This window comes from Apium graveolens, chromosome 9 (assembly GCF_009905375.1).
Source record: "Apium graveolens cultivar Ventura chromosome 9, ASM990537v1, whole genome shotgun sequence".
NCBI classification, from domain to species: Eukaryota; Viridiplantae; Streptophyta; class Magnoliopsida; order Apiales; family Apiaceae; genus Apium; species Apium graveolens.
Window position 1 is genome coordinate 63,674,616 of NC_133655.1, and position 22,942 is coordinate 63,697,557.

The 22,942-nt window shown below is 35.7% G+C and overlaps 4 protein-coding genes across 5 annotated transcripts; 2 read left to right on the forward strand and 2 right to left on the reverse strand.

Moving 5' to 3' along the window:
* The first annotated feature begins 8,221 nt into the window (after positions 1 to 8,221).
* Positions 8,222 to 15,351, forward strand: LOC141683889 (putative methyltransferase At1g22800, mitochondrial). Of its 2 annotated transcripts, none has more exons than XM_074488681.1 (11): positions 8,222 to 8,722; positions 9,691 to 9,771; positions 11,736 to 11,814; positions 12,499 to 12,640; positions 12,737 to 12,806; positions 12,882 to 12,946; positions 13,024 to 13,102; positions 13,538 to 13,625; positions 13,720 to 13,876; positions 14,286 to 14,350; positions 14,450 to 14,519. In XM_074488681.1, exons 1-10 carry the CDS (start codon positions 8,618 to 8,620, stop codon positions 14,320 to 14,322), a joined length of 903 nt encoding a protein of 300 aa, XP_074344782.1. In that variant the 5' UTR covers positions 8,222 to 8,617; the 3' UTR covers positions 14,323 to 14,350; positions 14,450 to 14,519. The 2 variants fall into 2 exon arrangements, with proteins under 2 accessions (XP_074344782.1, XP_074344781.1); XM_074488680.1 differs by lacking the exon at positions 13,720 to 13,876 and adding an exon at positions 14,754 to 15,351 and having other exon boundaries at positions 8,241 to 8,722; positions 14,450 to 14,539.
* Positions 15,352 to 15,628: 277 nt separating this feature from the next.
* Positions 15,629 to 19,495, forward strand: LOC141683890 (psbP-like protein 1, chloroplastic). The gene is made up of 7 exons (XM_074488682.1): positions 15,629 to 15,973; positions 16,330 to 16,410; positions 16,549 to 16,631; positions 16,810 to 16,932; positions 17,074 to 17,145; positions 18,035 to 18,131; positions 19,063 to 19,495. The coding sequence occupies exons 1-7, from the start codon at positions 15,757 to 15,759 to the stop codon at positions 19,173 to 19,175; spliced, it is 786 nt and encodes a 261-aa protein (XP_074344783.1). The 5' UTR covers positions 15,629 to 15,756; the 3' UTR covers positions 19,176 to 19,495.
* A 73-nt stretch (positions 19,496 to 19,568) lies between these two features.
* On the reverse strand, positions 19,569 to 20,980 carry LOC141683891 (germin-like protein subfamily 2 member 1). The gene is made up of 2 exons (XM_074488683.1): positions 20,859 to 20,980; positions 19,569 to 20,233 (listed from the first exon to the last, which is right to left on the reverse strand). The coding sequence occupies exons 1-2, from the start codon at positions 20,968 to 20,970 to the stop codon at positions 19,698 to 19,700; spliced, it is 648 nt and encodes a 215-aa protein (XP_074344784.1). The 5' UTR covers positions 20,971 to 20,980; the 3' UTR covers positions 19,569 to 19,697.
* A 778-nt stretch (positions 20,981 to 21,758) lies between these two features.
* On the reverse strand, positions 21,759 to 22,522 carry LOC141683892 (protein THYLAKOID ASSEMBLY 8, chloroplastic). Its single transcript, XM_074488684.1, has one exon. It carries the CDS (start codon positions 22,392 to 22,394, stop codon positions 21,759 to 21,761), a length of 636 nt encoding a protein of 211 aa, XP_074344785.1. The 5' UTR covers positions 22,395 to 22,522.
* Between the last annotated feature and the right edge of the window lie 420 nt (positions 22,523 to 22,942).

Below are 22,942 nucleotides of genomic sequence, written 5' to 3' on the forward strand. Positions count from 1 at the left end.
GAAAGAATTTCTCACCGCACTGTCTCCTCAGGGTGGTGGTTGGGGATAATAGTCTAAGTTCTTTTTAGACAGGTCCATGAATTGCCGTATAGGATTACCGTCTCGGGTCTCCTTTCCTTACTCGACTTTCTGTTTCCTTAGTATGAAATGTTTCATCCTACTCCCCATAATTGGGGTCATCTTTTAATTTAAAATCCTCATTTTCCACTCCATTATGTCATGGGTTCCTTCTATCTTGATGGCGACCTCCCTGACTATCACGTTCAGGGTTTGCTCTAAATCTTATTCCTCAAACTATGGCTCTCATCTAAGTTCTCATCCTTACGCTATTGAACTTTCGGAACCCAAATTCTATAGGAATACCTCATTATTCCCTTATCATCTCTCTCGGTATTAATCTTATATCTATTTGTTGGCTCTCTGCCTTCATTCATCACTTTTTCTGGCACAATATGTTCCTTTCCAATAATTCGGGCTGTATTGCAATCTCAAACAACTTTTCGGTACCGGCTCCGGTTACCTTCATATCTATTTCCATTTTTTTTTTTCAAAATCTCTTATCAACCCTCCCAAAGTCATTATCATCTTGAGTCTCTCCTTTTTACTAAGGGCATCAGCCACCACATTGGCTTTCCCCGAATGATAACGAATCTCCCAATCATAATTCTTGATTAGCTCTAACCGCCTCCTCTGGCGTATGTTGAGCTCTTTCTATGTAAAAAGGTACTAGAGCTCCTATGGTTTGTGTAAATCTTGCACTTCTCTCCATACAAGTAGTGCCTCCAATCTTTAGGGTAAAACTATTGCCACGAGCCTAAGCTCATGGGCGGGGATATTGAATTTCATATTACCTTAATTGTCTTGACATGTACGCGATTACCTTACCGTGCTGCATAAGCACGCACCCTAAGCCCTTGTGCGAAGCGTCACTACACTTCACAAAATCTCCTTTTCCATCCGGCAATGCCAGCATAAGGGCCATCACCAACCTCTGCTTCAGTTCTTGAAAGCTGTTCTCGCATTTCTCTGTCCATTCGAACTTCTCAGTCTTACGAGTAAGCCGCGTTAAAGGGGCTACTATCTTTACAACTTGAACGAACCTCCGGTAGTGACCGGCCAATCCTACCTCTGGTAGTCGACCAAACCATGGTCATCAATTCATCAGTGGTCCTTTATCCAATCCTGTTAGGATCCTCCATGGGATCCTCCTCAACAACTATCCCTTCTAGGATAACATCCTCAACCGCTAAATCCTCAATATCAACATCATTCGGTCCTGCATTAGGACACTCTATCGGATCCACAATCCGATCTCCAATTAGTAATAAAATATCATCGCGATGTTGCTCCTCAACCTCAGGGTTCGGAGTCCCGCTACCATATACGATAACGAACTACGCTCCTATCACGATATTTATAAGGGTTCCTATAAGGGTTTTAACTGTCAGTGCTACGTTAGGTAGCCCGACTAAGAACTTGGCAAGAGTTCTTATTATCTTAGTTAACTTATTATCTTAACGTCCCATCATCTCTGAGGTTTATAACGCTTAGCTCTGATACCATTTCTGTAACACCCCCAGATCCGGGGTCGGGGATCCGGGTCGTCACGGTCTTTCTTTCCACAATATCACTTCACTTAATTAATAATAAATAACCTTATGATGTGACCCCAAACTAACACACACCACAACCCGTTATAGTCTCAGAGATGAAATTTAAATAAGTACAAGTCTTTGAATCCACAATTTAAAAGTTATTACAACCCAAAATGATTACTTGATAAATTTACAGTTAATTGCCATTATCTGCCACAAGTTATAATTATACATAATTGATTCTCAAAAGTAGATAGTCTGATCTACAATAGATCTACCTCTGCAGCTATAGCAGCTACAACATCAACGGGAAGACGCGGGACGCTTCCCACGCGCTTGCGCTGGGTCTGCTGGAGTCTGGCCATCTTTCCTAACTGTTGTTGTGTGATGAAGAAATAAAGCAAGGGTGAGCAGCAAGCCCACCAAAATAATATGTATAATGATTTACAATATATGAGCCTACTCATAATACTCATGAAAGTCTTGGTCAAAAGAAATGAACCAAGTTTGATATCTTAATGCGATGAAGTCGCAAAATATTCAGTATATATACATATATACTTTTCAAAATATTGGAAGTCCTCTTCCATGCATAATATACACAAAGTCCCAGTGTATAACTGTATAAAAAATATCGTTGCAAGGTGATCTCATATATCTAACCTTGTCTCAACGTTTTTCTGAAAATCTTTGTCATGCATAAGATAATCATTTACTAGATATAAGTTAAAAAAAAATGAAGTTACAAGATACTCCAATATACTTTATATCTTTCCCAATACTACTTGAACTACCACCGTTCAAGTTATAATCAGTTTCAAAAGTTCATCACATAGATGAGACTACAAGACAAGTTTTGAATAGATTCAATCTTTGAAATATTATTGAATGAAATAAAGTTACGAGATACTTTATTTAGTCCCGATATATATATATATCCACATATATATATCTCTTAAACATTTCCTGGAACCTCTGTTATGTAAAGTATGAACAGAGTTTGAAACATCCAATGAATTTTGGAAAGAAAAAGAATTTTGGCATAAACCAGATATCTTGCTGATCAGGCAAAGATACCAATAAGTAACCTTTTCTACTAGTAGATGGATGAATCCCCCACCGGTCATCACCCTGGCCACATAAGGACCTTGTGCTGGACCGCCACCCGGCCTCTTACGCGTTGATGGACTGCCACCCAGCCACTTACACTTTCATAGACCGTACCCCGGCCTGTCGCTTATGCCGACTCAATTAGATGGGCTTACTTCCCGAACATTGGGCAAGTAATCAATTCATTTACCAAACCTGCAACCTCGTTGCGAATATAAAATACACCACAGAGCCGGATTCCCCAGGTTTTGAGCGAGTATTTAAATCCCCTTAAAAAGGAAGATCTTAAATATAAAAATGAGTTTTGGGATCCGCTCTGACTTTAAAAATCAGTTTGAAGACTCGAAAACACTTTATAGAGTGTTTGGAGTAAAGCTGATTTAATGAAGTAAATCAGTCCCCAGAATATTTAGAAAATGACTGAATATTATTATTTAAATAATATTCCCATAAAGAATAATCTTTATAAAAATAATTGAAGTAGAAGTATTAAAACTTATACTTGAAACGAGTATTAAATAACCAAAGATATACTTATATGAAAGTATTATCTTTATTTGAATAATCAAAAATAAGTTTGATTATTGACACCTTATTCTTTAATAAAATAAAGAATATACCTCAGCAAATAATCGGAGTCATAGATCCTCAAATGAATATTCAAATAATATTCATTAAATAATATAAACTGAGTCATAAGCCTTCGAATGAATATTCAAATAATATTCAATAAATAATATAAAAGAGTCATAAGCCTTCGAATGAATATTCAAATAATATTCAATAAATAAATAAAAGAGTCATAAGCCTTCGAATGAATATTCAAATAATATTCAATAAATAAATAAAAGGAGTCATACGCCTTCGAATAATATTCGAAATAATATTCAATAATAAAATAAAGTTAAAGTTATCGAATAAACCTTATTCGATTAATAGTTTGGAAAACTATAACCATATATATATATATATAAATATATATATATATATAAATATATATATCCATATCCATATATACAAAATCTACTCGGGATCCTCGACTCCCGGTTTTAGAAAATATTTTCACCTTTGGGTCCCTATACTAAGGGTATATGCAAGTTACCGCTATTCTCTAGCATAGGTATTATCAACTGAACCAACAGATATATATATGGAAAGAATGCGAAACAGGCATGCATATATATATACCATAGCAGCATGCTTCAATATATTGCATTATTTGCTAATTAACCAACATGCATCTATCGCAAGATAATGCAAATACATATATTCATCACAACAACAGTTATAACGGGTAGAAAACTTGCCTGAGCGACTTGGGGTGATAAAAGGCTCGGGACGAGTCTGGTAACCTATAAACAACAAGTAAGTTGGAATTAAACCAAAATCACTTGTAAATCTATACTTTAACTAACTTAGACTCTAACGCTTGTTTTGCGCTCACTGATTCGCTTAAGTCACTCGGGTACCCTCGGCTCCACCATTTTTAATAATTTAACCTTTACGAGTTTTAAAGCGATTCCTTCGCGAGTGTCTTACCAACTGCCTAACACACTTACCATAAATGTTTCATACATTAATTAACCCTTATTGGTCTTTAACCTATGTTTCAAAGTAAGGCGAGGGGAAAAGTTTCGTTCGCGAAACGCCGTTACTTGAAACGGTCGTTTCTCCTAAACCGTGCATCGGAATCGAACGAACTACATATCAAAACGAAGCTCGTAACATGAGCTATCTAAACATGGCAGTGGTCATAATCTAGCAGGGGGTTCTCGGATCCTAATGCTATGCACAAAAACAGTCCAAAGAAAATCGGACGTTACGACGGCTATGTTTACGCGATTTCCAATATTTTAAACCATTCAAAACCATTCCAAATCAACCTCAAATCCAACATACAACCAACATCCATCCTCATCACATCATAACAACCCCAACCAATTCAATTTAATCATTCATACTTATGCCTAAGCTTAACTTTAATCATACTTAAGTTCTTTTAATCAAAACCACAACATTTACCATTCCATTTCACTACCATTTCAAATCCCAAACTCTAATCACAACAACAAGCTACAATATCATCCTACTAATCAAAATCATCTTATAATATATAGGAATCTAGGGTTTGGAGATGGTATACCTTCCTTGAAGTGGTGGGAGGAGCTAAGAAGCCTTAAGAAGCTTTGAGAAGTCTTAAGAATGCTTGGATCTTCAAGAAAACAAGAAAAACTTCAAGTTAAAAACTTGAAAACACTATTCATAGTCTTCTTCTTTGATTAAATGAAGAAGATTGAGAAGGAATTAATGGCTTAAACTCATGATATAGCCCTAACTAAGCATGAAGATGATTAGGGAATTAACTCACCAATTTAGGAGGCTTGGATCTTGAGTTTTTGAATTCTTGCCCATTTGCAATAGTAAAAAGCCGAGAGCATGATGAACCATGCCTTGGTTTCTTTTTAATTTTGATGAAAATGATTTTGCTTGGCTTGGTTGGCTTGTTTTTGTGTTTGATTTAGTTAATTACCTTGTTGCCCTTGAATTTGTGTGGTTAAAAAGCCACCACACCTCCTTCCTTCCCATGTCATGCTTGTGTCACCTTGCACATATCATAATGCTCCCACTTGTCCACACCTTGTGGTTTGATGATGTCACAATCCCTGGCTTCTTGTACAAGCTTGTCTCTTGGTCACTTATTTGTTTTACGGTTCGCTTATCTTTCGTTCTCGTTTATCGTTTGAGGGATCATACCCGGGATCTTATTACTTAGGTTCCCTTAACCTTTCTCAATATATTGTATTCCTTCTATGATCCTCTCTTATAATCCTTTAATTTAAATCATTTTTATCCTGTTACCTTATACTCAATTCTCTCCGTATCTTGTGGATTTCCGGGAAAAATCAAAGTGTTCGGAATTGGATTCTGACGATCTTTACATACACTTATATACCACATAGAGTACTAATAATATCCCATAAGATCAATAACAGAACCCCTACATAGCGTGGCATGAAAAGTTTTCTCGTTCAGCAAAAACACTATTCATAAGGGTTTCAAAATTTCTCCAAAATTGGGGTTATTACATGTACACTACACCACACCATTGTTGTTTGTAACTACGGATCCTATTGTACGGGAGAGGTGGTAAACACAAGGTGATTTTCTAGTAAGGGAAGAAGCTGTTTTCAAAAGGGGAGTACCATTGGTTTTTATCTGCGGATCCTATTGTACGGGAGAGGTGGTAAATGAAGGTGATCTTCTTTAATCAGTTGATTCTCATAGGGGGAGAAGCAAGAGAGATATGGGCTTCTCAACAGGAAATGTGGTTGTACAAATGAAGATGGAACTACTTGAAGATATGTTCAGTCTAGAGGAACATCTACTTGGAATCTGGAAAATGTTAAATCTAGTCCAGAACTTTTCTACTATTTACTTTGCATTTCTTTTTATATCTTTTTCTTATTTGTTAGTTGAGTTATCCTCTAGGTATTTGTGTGTTATTGTCTAACAAACAAATAGGGGGAGATTGTAAGTCATATGTCATAGCCTATTTGTATATTCGAGGATTCAACTCAACTCAAATAAGAATGTAATAAGTAAATAGTGGATCTACCGTCAAAGAGATCTCGCAAAGTAATATCTGTCAAAGGATTCAGAAACAAGGTTCATCTACAGACTTGAGGAATTAATTCACTGGAAGAAGTTCAAGAAATTGATCATGCCTCAGTGATATAAATCAAGAGTGTGGATTTAATCAAGTGATAGAGATCTCGTCAGAGTATCATTAATTACAAGGATTTAATCTGAAGAAAATCAAAGTATCAAAGTCAAGACATGAAGAAACGTCACGGAAGTTAGTCACTCATGAACCAGACAGTACATCGAGTGTCAACGTTGAAGTGGTGGAATTGATTCATAATTCTCAGTGATTTTCAGAAGATATTCAGAAGATTGGTTGCTGCTCAGGGTTAGTATTAATTCTCTATTAATTAATTAAGTCATATAATTTAATTAAGAAAATAAATTATATCTGCAAAGATTAATTTATTGATTAATTGAATTAATTGATTAATTAATTCAGAATTAATATTAAGGTTTTTCAGAATTTTAATTGATTTAAAATCTGTTATTAATTCAACAAAACAACTGATTGTATTAGTATGACAATCGGTATGACAATCAATAGTCATACCGAAAGTCATGCTAATTCAGTTGATTGTCTTATCAGAATTATTATTAGATTAAAATATGTTATTTATTCAGTAAGACAATCTGGTTTGAACTAATATGACAATCGGTATGACAATCAATAGTCATACCGAAAGTCATTGTAGTTCAGTCAGATTGTCTTGCTAGTTTAATCCATTGTCCTACCGAAAGTCTTGCCAGCTGTAGGATTGTCATTCCAGTGCAATTCAATTCTGTTGAATGAATTAAAAAGATAGAGAAGCAGCAGAAAGAAATTATCATCCAATCCAAGACAGAACAAAAAACAAGAACACAGAAAGAAAAAGCAGCCGCCTCTGAAACATTCCATTTTTCATCTGCTTAATTCAAGATCAATTTCTAGATTGTAAAGTTAAATCCAATCAACTAGAAATCTTTATCTTGTTCTTGTGTAACAATCTAGCGGATCAAAATCCCTAGAACTTAATCTCAAATTGCGTTTAGCATTTGAATCTTTTTATTACAAAAATAGAAAAAATTCATGTCGAAGTTATTCTAGATTTGTGATAATTAATTTGAGATTAATTCCTTGTAATCGATACAGTTGTTGTAACACCTTTCAAGTTTAATAATATTTTTATTTAACTTGAATTTTGTTTCACATTTTTTATTTCCGCATTTAATTCGATTATTCGGTACTGTTTGTATTCAACCCCCCTTCTACAAACACATTGGGACCTAACACGATGGTTAGCTTGAATTTTAATAGCAAATCCATTTCGTAAAGCATAATCCCTAAAAAAATAACCAGCCTCATCCACACTTTGAAAAATTTGATTCAAATATGGAACCCCCCATCAACATTTTCATACAAATTTGCATCCTCTACATTATCATCTTCATCTTCCTCCTCACCCTCAACATTATCACTATCATTTTCGACCTCGTTTACAACCTCATTTTAATCATTTTCATCTTCAACATCAACCAAATCCTCATCTAAATTAATAAATTCCTCATTTCTATCAACAAAATCATCATCTTCAACATATACAGGAGTTTTAGGTTCTTCACTAGTATTTAAATCGTCAAGATGTAAGCTGTGATCAATAGACTCTTTTTTTTCATTTTGACGTTTATGACGAAACATACGAGCAAATAATTTATCCGCCATGAAAATGTGAAATTTAAGAAAAGAAATATACCTTCAATTGACAAAACTACTTGAATTTCTTGATGAAAATGCCCCAAAATCGCCTAAAATGTAAACTTGGAGAGAGTAGAATTTTTCTTGAAAATTTTGGTGGTTTTTGTAATGAAATGAGCTGCTGTTGGGATGCTGGGATAAGGGAATAATACCCAACCGCGGATTTTTCGCGGTCCGTCCACGCCAACCGCTGAAAATTTCCGCGGTCCGGATACAATCTCACCCGTTAATCCCCATCCAACTGCCGTTAAACTTTTTGTTAACAACCCGTTAATAGCAAAAAGTTGCTACAGACCCTCCCCTTCTGTTGTATATTAGCAGGTCTTTCCAACAAAACATTATTACCCTGGTAAAGTGTTAACATAACTGTGGTAAGCTGTTCAATTCATTCTCAGCTGAATTGTAGATGATTGAAAGGGGGGTTTATACAAAAACCTATGTTTATATACATGTGTGTATGTAACACAATGAATATCTTTTAGATTTGTACAATCTTTTTAAGCCAAGACAAATAAGATATATACACAATCTTGAAATGTTAAGAAAGGGAGGAACTTTACTACTGAGAAGATCATTTTGTACAGATGGGCCTTCTCAATCCAAAGTTAAAATCTTTGATCGACATCTCAAACGCAAACAGGTTTCTTTAATTCATGTATTATTTTGTTGGGGTGTTTTCTCGGTTATCTTTGTTAATGTGTTTGTATGATGCCTAGTTATTGATGTCCTGTTATGATCTTTAGTTACTACTAATTTATAATGTTTAGTTTACTTGTGTTAGTAATGTAATTAGTGATGTATAATCTTTGTGATGTGTCACTTTTCCGGACATTAGTGTTTTGAGTTGAAGAAGTCTTGATAATCCATGGAGATTTGCTTTTTCTACACATTTATGTTTTTGGTCAATACACAAATCTGTTGATCCTTTCTTGTTAAACAACTAGTTAGAGCATTCTTAATGGCATCCCCATCCCCAAAAACATAATAAAAATAGTAATTTCCTAAAAAAATTCTCATATTTTATTTACCTACATCTCAATCCCCATCCCCATATTTATATTCTTTTTTATTAATTTTTTCTCCCACCTTTTTTCACAACTTTAACTCTTAACTATTATTTTATTATTTCTCACTGTACTTTTACTCTTAAACTTCTATAAAATATATAATGGGGAATGAATAACAAGTCCCCAAATATGGGGACTCAAATATTTGCCCCTAAAATTTTCTCTAAAATGAGGAATCGGATGTAGGATGATATTTGAGCTAAATTTCATAAATTCCCTAAATTATGGGGATTGCGGATAAATGGGGAATGGGATGTGAATGCTCTTACTGGTAGCTATTTCATTTTTTATATCCTATTTTGTACATAACTAAAGCCTGACATTCTTGAACTAATGCACTTAGTACGTGACAACCCTAATCTCAATTAATGGTATCCTGTAGATGATAATTGGTACAGCTTAGTTTGTACATTTTCCATCCTCTTCAATGTCGCGTCTAATCTTTGGCAGTAGCTTATTTGTTAATTTAAGTTGTCTACTTGATATTAGTGAATTTGTCTTTTTCACATTCTTTATTGTAATGCTAGCTCTTTATTGGCAGCGTGATAGGGCTGCATGGTTGATGAGCCCAAAGGATACGTTGGTTGATACTGTGGCTGAGAATATTCTGGATCGATTAGAGGTTGTGAATTTCTGAATTATACTTGATACATTCCCTTTCATTTTGTGATGTATCAAACAAACTGTAGTGCAACTAAAACAGATGCAAGACCTCTCATTTTTTTAGCTAAATAGCATATATCATAGAATGGGCAAAGCCGTATTAGGCGTAAACACAGGTCGCAAAGGAGACATAGAGTTAAAACCTAAGCCCTTAGAAGCTACAGGATTAGTAAAAAATAAAGCCTAGTTTAACTTAGGAATACGTAAACTAAGAAGGGCGGAATAACCCTCAATAGTTCAAATGATACATAGTCTGGATATAGGGCAGAGCAACCTCAATAGTTCAATGACAGGCATAGATAAATATAAACATTGAAGGCATGATTTGACTAAATAATGCTTGGGTGGCCTAGCCGGCCACAGGACTCCTTTGAAGAGCCTCCAATAGGAATAAAGCCTTGTAAGACTCTAGTTAAAATGTCCTGTTTCTGCAGTTGTTCGAAATGCAATGCATGCTCATGCGTGTTCAAGTGTATTTCATGGGTATGCTGCTTCTTGATCCATGAACAGCTAAATCAGTGGTTGGTGGTTGGTGGTTGGATATCCCGGTTATCTTGGGAAGTCATCATGTTTCTGCCACAACATGTGGGGCAGACCTGGAGAAAGAGTTAAAAGTTCCTTTTCCAAAGACCAGGAGTGTAAACAGCCTAAATTGACTTCCATCATTGCTGCAACACGAAACACAGTCTGCTTGAATCCCTTTTTAACCTCGATTTGTTTGTCTTGGGTGCCCCAGAAGCATTTACAGCCTCCCTGTACCCAGATAGCTTTCCTTTTTTTAATCAAAATCATACTAATCCAGGACTGAACATCTTAGGTAATCAGTTAGACAATTGGATTCTAAATACAAACACCCTAGAATCGCAGGGTAGTTAGCTGCAACGGGAACACCATTGTACAGCAGGGAAGCAGAAGAAGACCAAAAGAAGCAACAGCAGAAGAAGGAACTATCATGCAAACACCATAGAAGTAAACCCAATAATATATTTTGTCAAACAACTCATTTGTGGTTAGAACTTAAAAAACAACCAAAATCTCAATATTTGTGGAAAAAACCATTGTGCAGGATTCATAGGAGCAAACCAGTAATTTTCTTTAAACCAAATTGAATAGGCAGTTATAAGAACAAATTCACAGTTCTCTTGCATATTGGATACATACACATTACCAGATTTAAAGCAAGGAATCTAAGCATAATCTGTCGTCAATAAAATAAGTGAATACAACCAGGACACCTTGTACAATCTTTTTGTTATGACTGTCAATGATTTATTTATTGTCATTATTGTCACATTGGCTACAAGTGCTGCTTATCTACTTTTTATGTTACTTGCTTCCTAATGCACGCACTTATTGTGCATCTTTAATTATGGTTTTTTGTTATAGAAGTGTGTTTGCAATCAGAGACACCACACCAGTATCCCAGATCGTTTCCGAAAAGTTAATAAGATAGAGCAGTGATCCTCACTGTAACAGGAAGTGATGTCACGCGCTGAAGAAAAATAGGGAAATCCCTAGTCTAAAAAAGATTATTCAAAAACAATTAATCTGTTATAAATTCGATATATAAATGTGATTATCTTCCAAATTACCAAAATGTCTTCAAGTTCCAGCTTGAGCTAAGTTAGACTGTTCCAAAAGCAATTTTCTTTGTCAGGTCTACGTTTGTGGATTTTAACTGTGGAAAGAGGGATCTTGTCAGAGTACCACAAAAATCAACTGTTGATAAACTACAAACAATTTGCACCAGTCATGCTTTTTGGGAGCCTATGTGCATTTCACTATTTTAGGATAGAATTTCATCTAATTATTAATTTGGTTTTTCCATAATAAATATTATTTAGGCCGCTTTGAAAGTCTTTTGATGTCATTCCAATGTTTTCATCAGTTATTATTTTTAAAACTCTGTTCTTGCTCTTTTAGGATTGCAAAAAGACATTTCCTACAGCACTATGTTTGGGTGGTTCCTCGGGAGCCATTAGGCGTTTGCTACGTGGCCGTGGTAAGCACCCGATTCAGTTTCTTTTACATTTATGCCTTCACATTCGAGAGCTAGTAAATAACCATGATAACAGTACAACTGCACTGAATGTACTGTTTATATTATTCATGAATCTAATCTGAACAACGATGTGAAGCTGCAAACCAATCGGGGATGTTGAGCAATATGGAGGATATAAAGGTGGCATAACCAAGATGTCATGATTAAGATAGAAGAGTTAAGTAGTTTACAAACAATCCATACAAGAATACTTGGTGAAGATAAAGAAAGAATTTCTGATATTTAGTCAAGCAAGTCCCAGCAAGCGTGAAAGCTTTGCAACATATAACATATAAAAGGATAGAAATATGTTTTCTATCACCTCAAGCGTTTAAATAAAAGAATTATTTCTAGCTTCTAGACACGCATGTGACGTTAGCTTGTATCGTTGTATGTTTTACTGTTAATTCCTATAAATTATTGGCAGACGATTGTACATACATATTTCAAGCATTTTAGTATATTTGGTAATTATAATTAATTGGCAGACGACTATGTATGAACATTTCAAGCATTTTAGTGTATTTGTTACTTAAATTAGCAAAGTATTGCTACGGATCGTTCTGGCAAAGAACTTTGATGATAAGTTTGTTTAGAATAAAATAGTCAATTGATATGTAATGAGATGTCTTATCTTTATTTTAGGTGGCATTGAAAAGCTGATCATGATGGATACATCATATGACATGTTGAAATCATGTCAAGCTACTGAGCACGATGAATACAACTATAACATTGAAACATCCTACATTGTTGGTGATGAAGAGTTTTTGCCTATAAAAGAAAGGTCTGCAAAGTAACTTTCTATATGTTCTATTTTGATACATGACCATTATATCGAAATGCTTATTATCTATTCTAAAGTATCCCCGTATGTGTGAAGTTCTGTAGATCTTGTAATAAGTTGCTTGGGACTTCATTGGACAAATGATCTTCCTGGAGCCATGATTCAGGTATGTGTGACGTTTAAAGAAATCTTTTAATTCCATAGATGAAGATGCTCACGTGTAAAGTTTTACTTGTGACAGAGTAGATTAGCACTGAAGCCTGATGGATTATTTCTGGCAGCCATTATGGGTGGAGAAACGTTGAAGTTGGTATCAATTTTTTTTCAGATGTCTTGTCGAGAATACAATGCACGTGCCTTAATATTTTATGGTTTCCTTGTAGAGAGCTAAGAATAGCATGCACCATAGCACAGATGGAGCGGGAAGGGGGTATCAGTCCACGAGTATCACCACTTGCACAAGTACCTACATTTTCCTCAACCTCTGTTTTTTATAAAGAGATTGGACACTAAATCTGTTTTAAATATAAAATTTTGCAATAATTGTTTATATAATTGCTTGTTGTAAAACAACAATTTTCTTCTATGCGTATAAAGATGCGTTCTTATTTATCTTCATAAGCATGATAGGTGTATAAATGTGTAGGCACCTTGTAGCTTCTAACAAAACATGTGGTAGATTTTATTTCTACCAATTAACCGACTAGCTAAAACACACACACACACACACACACACACACACATATATATATATATCCGTTAGGTCAAAACTAATGAGTACTAAGAGTTTCCTATTGTGTGAATGAATAGTGAGAAAATGTTTGCTATCATGTGTACAGAATACAGTTCCTATTACTTTTCTGGCTGGTTTCCTAGTAATTTTTGGATTTGTCATAGGTCCGTGATGCTGGAAATCTTTTGACAAGGGCAGGCTTCACGCTTCCAGGCGTTGATATGGATGAATATACGGTTCGATATAAAAGTGGTGAGCGGTTGCCCTGTATCTTGCAAGTGTGTATACTTAAGACGCTTTAATTAACAAATATAACAATAAATTTGTAACCATATAACAATTTCAGGAAATAGGCTCATCTTGGACATCAAATTGTTGTATATCGGTAGAAAGCATTCCTGTCTGAAACTTAAAATATATACTTCTATATGCTTTATCTCCTTGAGAGAATCCGAGTCCTTTTTTCTACTGGTTCTGGCCATGACAATACAATCATTGGTAAAGTAAGTATTAAATTTCAATTCACTTGAGCAATAAGAGTATGTAGCAAGTGTTCCATAGTTTTGGTGCCTGAACTCAACTTTGGAGTTTAAGATATTCCGAAGGTTGCTATTAAATCACATATGCATAAAAGGGGAACTGTCACAGCTTTCTTGCTGTATGATATGTAGTCTGTACAAGAGTGGGTCTCCCGTACTTAAAGTGCCTAAACTTGACTTCAGAGTCGAAGATACTGTCATACTTAGTCATTAATAGTATTTTATGATTTTTTAGATTGAATGTCATTTCAATGCATGAAGGTAAAATGTTATCTGAGCATGCAACCCGTGTGTGGTTTTTATTAGTTATCTTGATGCAAGTCTAACTATGCTTTCCCCATGGCCGCTGCCTTTTAATTTGCTTGTTGTCTAGCTCTGGACTTGATAGAGCACCTGCGTGCAATGGGTGAAACTAATGCTTTGGTACAAAGACACAAGGTATTCCATTGTTAAATTTATAGCTTCATTTCAATCTTGATATTTAAGTACTTGCGTTATATATGTTACCTTGTTTTTTTTTGGTTTCACAATATCTAGATCTTGAAGAGAGAAACAGCTCTGGCTACTGCAGCTGTTTATGAGTCGATGTTTGCAGCAGAAGATGGCACTATCCCAGCTACCTATCAGGTGAATCTTGTACTAACTACCAGTTCCTCTGTTGGTCAGTTGATTGAAGAATACTGTGATTGACTGCGAAAATCTAGAAAGAGAAGTTCAACTGTTTTTTTTTGTGTGCACACGCACACTATTGGTGAAGCAAAGAATTGGGGTGACATAAGCTTTGTTGATTTGATTCATGTGCAAGCTCTTAAATGATTTTTTTTTTTAAATGTGGTCATAGATTATATACATGACCGGGTGGAGGGAACACTCCTCTCAACAACAGCCTAAGCGAAGGGGTTCTGCCACAGTATCATTCCAGGACCTTCAGAATCAGTTTGGCAGCAATACCAGTACTAGTTGAGTTCTCTCACCTTTTCGTTTATCACTCAAAAGAAGGTTAAATGTATCCTTTCTCAACTGCAAGCACGCAGCAAACATTTAAATACTTCACTTATGGGGGGTGAGGAGACGATAGTTTTTTTATATGCACACTGCGATGATGTTTAAGGCTTTTCTTTGAATTGTCTGTAAAATAGAAAGGCCCGGATTTGGCACAAATAAAGGTCTTCGGAAAGCATATCGCAGTGGAAGTTAGAACTATATATTACTTTCTATATAGTGTTGTTTGATTCTGACCAAAGAAGATCAACATGTTGATGAGACTCGTTACTTATGAATGTTCTGCTGAGATGTTTTGTTCTGACCCCATGACAAAATGACAATTGCATGGGAACCAAAGTTATCTTGTATGAATTCATCAGCAAAGTTAAATTTATTCTTCATAGATCACATTCGTCTTTAAATTTGCTAATCCACTTGATATATACTTTTGTTTTGCTAGTATTGTCACAGGCTGCGAGCTTTGCTGATTATACTTGTTTTGTTATGTTTGCTGACACTTCAAAATTTGTAAGAAAATAATATTGTTTTTTTTTAATAAAATCTACAGGCACTAAGATAATATGTGATAAACATATAAAATTTGTGTAGTTTACTAGCGTACAAGAAAAGCCGCGAATTATTAATAAAAATTTATACTAGAAGAAAATGCGAGACACAACACTGCATAAATGACAAGACCAAAACCAAGAACGACACATACATACTAGTTTGCTTTATCCTATCTAAGAAAAAGACTTGAAATACAAACCACATACTTTTCTACCATATATATTATCATGCTCCCCAACTAAACTTACAGTAGTCCCTCAACAATTTTAAGACATCCATACTAAACTGTAATGGAAGTAACAATCCAGTCTCTCACTGCTACAAAGTTCCCATTTTTTGATTATAGACCCTCCATTCTTGCTAACCATTCTTTTACCTTTTCTGGGTTCAAAAAATCACCCAAAGAATGCCAACAGAGGAAGCTTAGAGGGATTGTGCATGCTTCTGTTGATGAATGCACTTCTACAAATGATGAACAAGGAGAAAGATGGCTTCTTCATTCACTAGGTGTGTGCGCGCGCGCTTGTCTTTTATATGAATTATGGGCTTTACTGGTTGTGATATAATTCATATTGTGCTTACCATGCTTGTGATATATATGATTGAGTATTGATGTTAAAATTGGTGTATGATTAACGGGTATAATGAAAAGTTACAAGAAAATCAGCATTATGATTGTGGATTCATATATGATGTACCACTTAGCTTTAGTTCATTATTTCACTCTTTGTGAGGATTCCTATTTACTCCAATCAGCAAACAGACATACCAGTGTATCCTCGTTAGCTTATAACAAATCAATTTATCAAAGCACTATTAGTGTTTCTTTGTGGGATCTATTACCATTGGATTATTTCCTTTAGATAAGCCTGGAAGGCGTCAATTGCTTGCTGTTGGGACAATAGCAGCCCCTTGGATGTTGCTGTCGGACCAAACAATTTCATGTATGAATCTCTCTTCCATTAAAAAGTTCAGTTGTAACATGACTCTCCTAATGCAAACTTATTTATTTGTATTAAAATCACTCAAGAATGCATATGATAATAGCTGATTTTCTAAGACAACCCCTTGATATGGCTCAGTTGCTGCAGAAACGAAGAAGGGGTTTTTAGGAGTTACAGATAAGAAGGATGGGTATTCCTTTGTCTATCCATTTGGGTGGCAGGTAGTTGTTACTACAATGTTATTTTTAATACCGCTGAAACTTAGCAAGTTTATGGTCTATTCGGCTACTTAACCTTTCAGCGTGCCCATAAATAGTTGGTCTTCGGATCGGGTCTTTGTTGTACTACCCTTACTTTTTCATCATTTGATCTTTATCATCTTTTCCTTTATATGAGCAGGAAATAGTCATTGAAGGACAAGACAAAGTATTCAAAGATGTTATTGAACCACTGGAAAATGTCAGTGTAAATGTATTCCCAACTAGCAAAGAGGACGTTCATGACCTTGGCTCGCCTCGAGATGTAAACTGTACCTCCTACTTTTCGTTTCCATTCTAATTGCAAGTATCAATAAGATTTAACCATTATCACTGTATCTGAAGCAAGGATGTCTGATCTTTTATTTTAGCCATAAATTTATCATGAATGATCCATTATGTATAGGTTTCTGAAGCTCTAATAAAAAGGGTCTTAGCTCCTCCGTCACAGAAGACACAACTAATTGACGCAGCAGAGGTGAACTTACTAAATAAACTTCTTTATGCAGTTATCTTATGAAATTAAAAGTGAATTATGGTTGATTCTAATGTCTTGCAAGGACATTTTTTTTTGCTAAATTACATTTCATGTGAATAGCATAGTTATTTACAATTTTATCCCTAGATGGTACACCATGATACCTAAAATAGTTAAAAATTCCTTCCCCTCTCCGCTTCTCCCTCCCTCCCCCTCTGTCTCTTTGTCTCCCCCGCCCTCTGCTTTGTTTTAATTTCTTCAGACATGATAGTTCTAATGCTTGTGGTTAGGTGGATAATTATGATAGCAGTAAAATAGCCGCAATTTGAATACGTAATGGTGCTCCCATAATCCACTAGGTGAATTTTAAACATCTGTACATACAGTGGTGGAGGCAGGATTTTAAGTGAGGGTGATCTAACTAGGCTGATTTAATCATTAAAAAGTTGAGGAAATGAATTCTGACCTTTAAAAGTGTTGTAAACATACTCAAAAATATTAAAAAGTTTTGTAGACTTGCTCAGATACAACCTGGACAAAGCAAAAGTTGGTATAAAACCCTGTACAAGCATCATAGCTTCCTGAAACATCATTAAAAAACTTAGTTTGCTAAAGTTATTTTGACTAATTAACAATGTAAGAAATAAAAACAGAACTATAGTCAAATTGAATTTTATAATTTCAAAGCTAAAGCTAAGCTTCAGAGATTGAGTTTTTACAAGAGAGATCAAGAGCAAAGTTAAGCAAAGACACCCGAGAGCAATTGTAATGTTAGGGTTATATTTGTGTACTACTGATAAACAACGTTTTGTGTTTTATATTCCAATAGGTGCTTTTATATATCTGTACAAACCCTTGACTCTGTTGCATTATCCTCTTCATGTTACAGCATGACGTTGATGGAAAAACTTACTACACGTTCGAGTTTGTTGCCAAAGCTCCAAACTTTACTCGCCACGCTCTTAGTGCAATCTGTATTGGAAACGGTAACTTATTTAATTTTCTGTTTACTGGAGAGTAGCGGGTGTGTGTCTGTCCCCATAATCAGAAGTTTATTTCCTTCAGAAGACTATTCATGAATAAGTTCCCGCTGAAGCCTTTTGAACACCTTGTTTGGATATCGTGAGCTATTTTTCCACAGAGATACACTTGACCCAAAAAATGACTAATAACAACAAAGTGGAGCATGTCAATTTTGTGTATCCTGATAATTATATTAACTTCTGATTGAAAGCGAAGGACCTTTTTCTCTGAGCACGTAGCAGTATAAACAAATGTATTTAGGAGTTCCTGTTCTCTAGAACTACTAGAGGACACCTTCAATCCTGTTGAACAAAAGACTGGAGTCTTTTTTTTAGGAATAATTCTAGATGTCCCAAATTGGTACCCAAAATGGATCCAAATGCCACGTGTCGTGGTCTGATTGGCTACAAATCAATTAATAATAATAATGGGTATTCACATAAATTCCATCAATAAAAACATACCAAATTGCCAAATCATCAATGTCACATCATTTAGGACCAAATTTTGGTCTTCTTTATTTTTTGAGTTAAGAGCCTAAATAAAGAGGTTATGGGAGTGCTCTAAGCCGTAACATTAGGTATTGGTTTCCTTAAAACACGTCCTCCACTCCTACAACACAAATTCAAAGTGGGACTATGTTACAGAGGCAGAATACACAGGAAGTAGGTTACAATAATTGGGTGGATCACTGACTGGTTAAAAAGTTTATATTCATTACTTTAGTTGCTCTTGTAGTTCCAGTAATTAGTCCTCAATTCTCTAGTGATGTTAGTTCTCAATTCTCGAGTGATGTTCTACCGTAATACTTGTCAGCGAGCATCTTCTATCTCGAAGCTTCACATTTTGTATAAACTTTAATTACATATCATTGGCACCAACTCTCTCATGCAGGAAAGCTCTATACTGTGACAACGGGAGCCAACGAGAGGAGATGGGGGAAGATGAAAGACAAATTGAACACTGTGATTGATTCCTTCAAAGTCTTCACAGTCTACGAAACGTAGTTTCTCTCTGCAGATGTCCACTGGTTACAAATCCAATTGTCTCAGTGCTTGAAAAAATTAACTAGAGGCTACTTGCTCTATATTACATGTGAGCATTTTTTTGTCATGTAAAATTTGGTGCAAGCTGTTTTTCTTATATAAAAGAAAATGGTAGGTATATACATAGATTGGTATAAGCACAAATCTTTCACTGGTCATACAAAATTTCAAGAGAGATGTGATTATAATGATTATTGTGTCTTGATCTTGACTGCAAGCTCAAAAAAATAAGAAAAGAACGTTGTTTCACTTGTAACAGTGATGATAATTTATTTCTTGTAGATATTAGTCTTGCCCTAATATATTTGCACCCATCTTAGTATAAACTTTATGTAAATCTCTGGAAAAAGTCCAAGAACCAAGGCGAAAATCTTATGTATTACATATTATTGCTAGTGTATCAAGAATATTTCTATATAACAATGAATAAAAATCTCCGGAAAGAAAATTAGAAATAACATGACCTCTTACATGAGATCGGTTCTATTTCTTAGCAAACTTTCCTTTTATATTTGTCACCACCGGTTGGTCAACTTGGAATGCCATACTCAACACATTATCTGGCACAGGCGGGGTAGCGCCAAACAAGGTGGGCGCAATGGGCTGCGTTCCAGGGAACTGACTATTAAATGCCACAAGAAGAGCTGCAGGTTCCTTCTTATTGTTCTTCTGGTAATGGACTAGTCCTTTTGGGAACACAAACAGTTCACCTTTCTTCATGACCTTGGAGATGAGTACATCTCTTGTGGTAACGAATCCCATCTCCAATTCGCCTTCAAGCACATATGCAAGTTCAGAGGCCCGAGGGTGGAGGTGGGGCGGGTTTAGACCGCCACCTGTATAGTCAATGCGTGCCATGGAAATACCAAGAGCATTGAGTCCAGGGAGCTTCTGAACACTGGCTGGAGTCACCACTGCACCCATTGTGGTGTTGATAACTCCTGGAGCAGCCAAGCCCGCAAAGAAGAAATCCTCGGCTGTGAATGGCTCTCTGCACGGGTATCCATTCACCTTGATACCTATTTTATACGCAAAAAATGGTTTGTTACAATTCAAACAGCTGTAGCTTTATAACATGGACAAATCAAATAATAAACCTTTTATCGTCATTCTAACACTTCTACTATTTGAAGATCAGAAAATTCTTTTTTTTTAAAGGCCGGGGTTACATAATCCTAGATAGAGTCAACTTAAGCAAGGCATTTAGGCAAGCAATTCTTTGATACCGATAAAAAAAACATCTCAGGCCATGTTAAGAAAATCTAATTAGTCTGTGTATCATCATATTAGAATATACTTATATCATAAGCTTGAATCGTAGTATCCGCACCTCACCCTGAGTCTTACCACATAAACTGTAGAAGGTAATCACACTAAATATCACTTTATCAATTTCATATTAACAATGTATAGTAGTTTCAGTATGGCGTATACATAAAAGGTAGTGACTAATCAGAAAATCTTGAATCACATAGAGGTGACAGAATGGAGTTGACATAATAATTAGCAACATTATAGTGACAAATTGGAGAATCTTTAACCAAAGGGAGGTCATATGAATGGAGTTAGCACATCATAAATCAGAGAGAGAGGTGAGGTGACACATCCTAATATTTTAAAGTACGTGTTTGTGAAGATACATACTAGAGGTCAGATCAGCCACGCAAACATCTTGAAGCAAATCAGGATCTGCAGAGACTGAGTTGTAAAATATGGCTGCCATCACCATCAGCATTGACAATTTATTGAAAGCCATTGGAGGAACAATATATCTGTTGATCATGAATGTAAGAAAATGAGTTTTGTAATAAACACCAAAAGGGATGCAATACAAGCTCAAGTAAAAGATGTGGAGTAAAGAGACAATAAAGAAGGAAATGTGGAGACAAAGTAGGGCATTCAGAATTAGACAACAAAAGCTATTTACAAGGGGGGTAGACCATTTCCATTGAGAGATAAAAATGGTGAAAATTTAAGCAACAGAATAATCCTCCTTAACCATGTAATTTGTACACATAAACACAAACAATTTATGTATTTGTAAGTGATTTCGAATTGTAGAGAAAATACTCACTCTCTGCTTTCAAATATACTGTAAATATGTATATATATATTTAAGAAAAACATACCTTTTATACCCGTACAACTAATAAAAGTAAGTGTATATCTACAAATCATTAAAAATTATACAAGTGTTATTATCAAGCTTGTAAACTCTATAAATATTTCTGAATCAAAATGCTCAAAACATGTAGCATATCATCCACAGTTAAAATGAATTAGAGTGCCTAAAGTAAACATACATGTTAGGATTGTACAAGATTTATATCAAACTTGCAACATCTATAATCTATTACAATTCATCAATCAAAAAGCACAAAACACATATTTCAAAATAGTGTGGATATCTAAAAGGACTATTTGTATAGAACAATTGTTTTCAAACATAAGCTCTCCGACTAATTGTATCACTGATTTTGCAAACGTACGTTATAAAGAAAATTGGAATAGAGTTGTACTAGAGTGCGGAGCCTATATTAAACATTAGGGTGTCCCGAACTCTCTAAACACCTCGTTAGCCACACTCTCCTCCCCCAATCTTCTCAAGCCATTAATTAAAACCCTAACCACATAGTCATCCGCAGCACAGCTGGGTCCCCACCCACCACTCCTCATCAACCGATAAATCCTAACTGTTGAATCCACTCTTCCAGCATTAACCACAGCTTTAATCAACAAAACCAGTCTCTTGTCATCACTACCCAATTCCTCTTCACTCAAACCACGTATTAACCGGTCAATCTCCTCTCTCTTTCCTTTCCGACCCAATGCGGAGACTAAACTAGCGTACATTGACAAGTCAGTAGTGTACCACAACTCTGATCGAATAGCGGAGAACACCTTGACAGCTAATTCAGTCTGGTCTTGTCGGAGAAGCTCGTTGAAGGCGGCGATTAAGTCAGATTTGAGGAGGCGAGAAAGAACGGCGTCGTTTTGAGGGGAGCGTTTGAGGGATTGGACGGCTTGGATTGCTTCGATGCTGAGGATGCGGCCCTTGACGAGGGGACCGCGTTTGTCGCGTGGGCCGCAGTGGATTGTGAAGGTGGGTTTGGGGTTGGGTTTGTGGGTCTGGCGGAGAGAGGATGGTAAGGACAGAATGGAGCGGAGAAATGAGGCCATAATAACTTTACTTCAACACCCACGGATAGGCGTTTGGGAAATTGCACACTCACACGTTAACCGGGGAGGGGACTCAGAGTAGTACTGTTGAAACTAATATGAAAAAAAATATATATACAGGGGCAGGGGCTATTCAAATAGAAACGGTCTTAAAATAAAGATTAGAAATTAATACTCAGCCCACCTCATTTTATTATTATCCACCCACCCGACTCTTCCCCAAAACTCCACAATTCAACTTATTTCATTACTCCATCCTATCAGAGTCATCACCTCTACCACCATCATCAGGCCCCGTTATCACCGTCATCCATTTTCGTTCCTCTCCATTTAGCCCATATATTGCTTCATTCATATTTTATAAACTTTTTTTCTTCTTTTTTATGAGTTTTTTCTTTTTCTCACCTTTGGCATATGATAATCAATGTATTAATAATTAAAATTAGTGATTTATGTTTGATATTATGGACACGGTGATGATGGTGAGATAAGTGGTTTACCCCATATATTCCTCCATTCATATTTTCTAATTTTTTTTTATGAGCTTT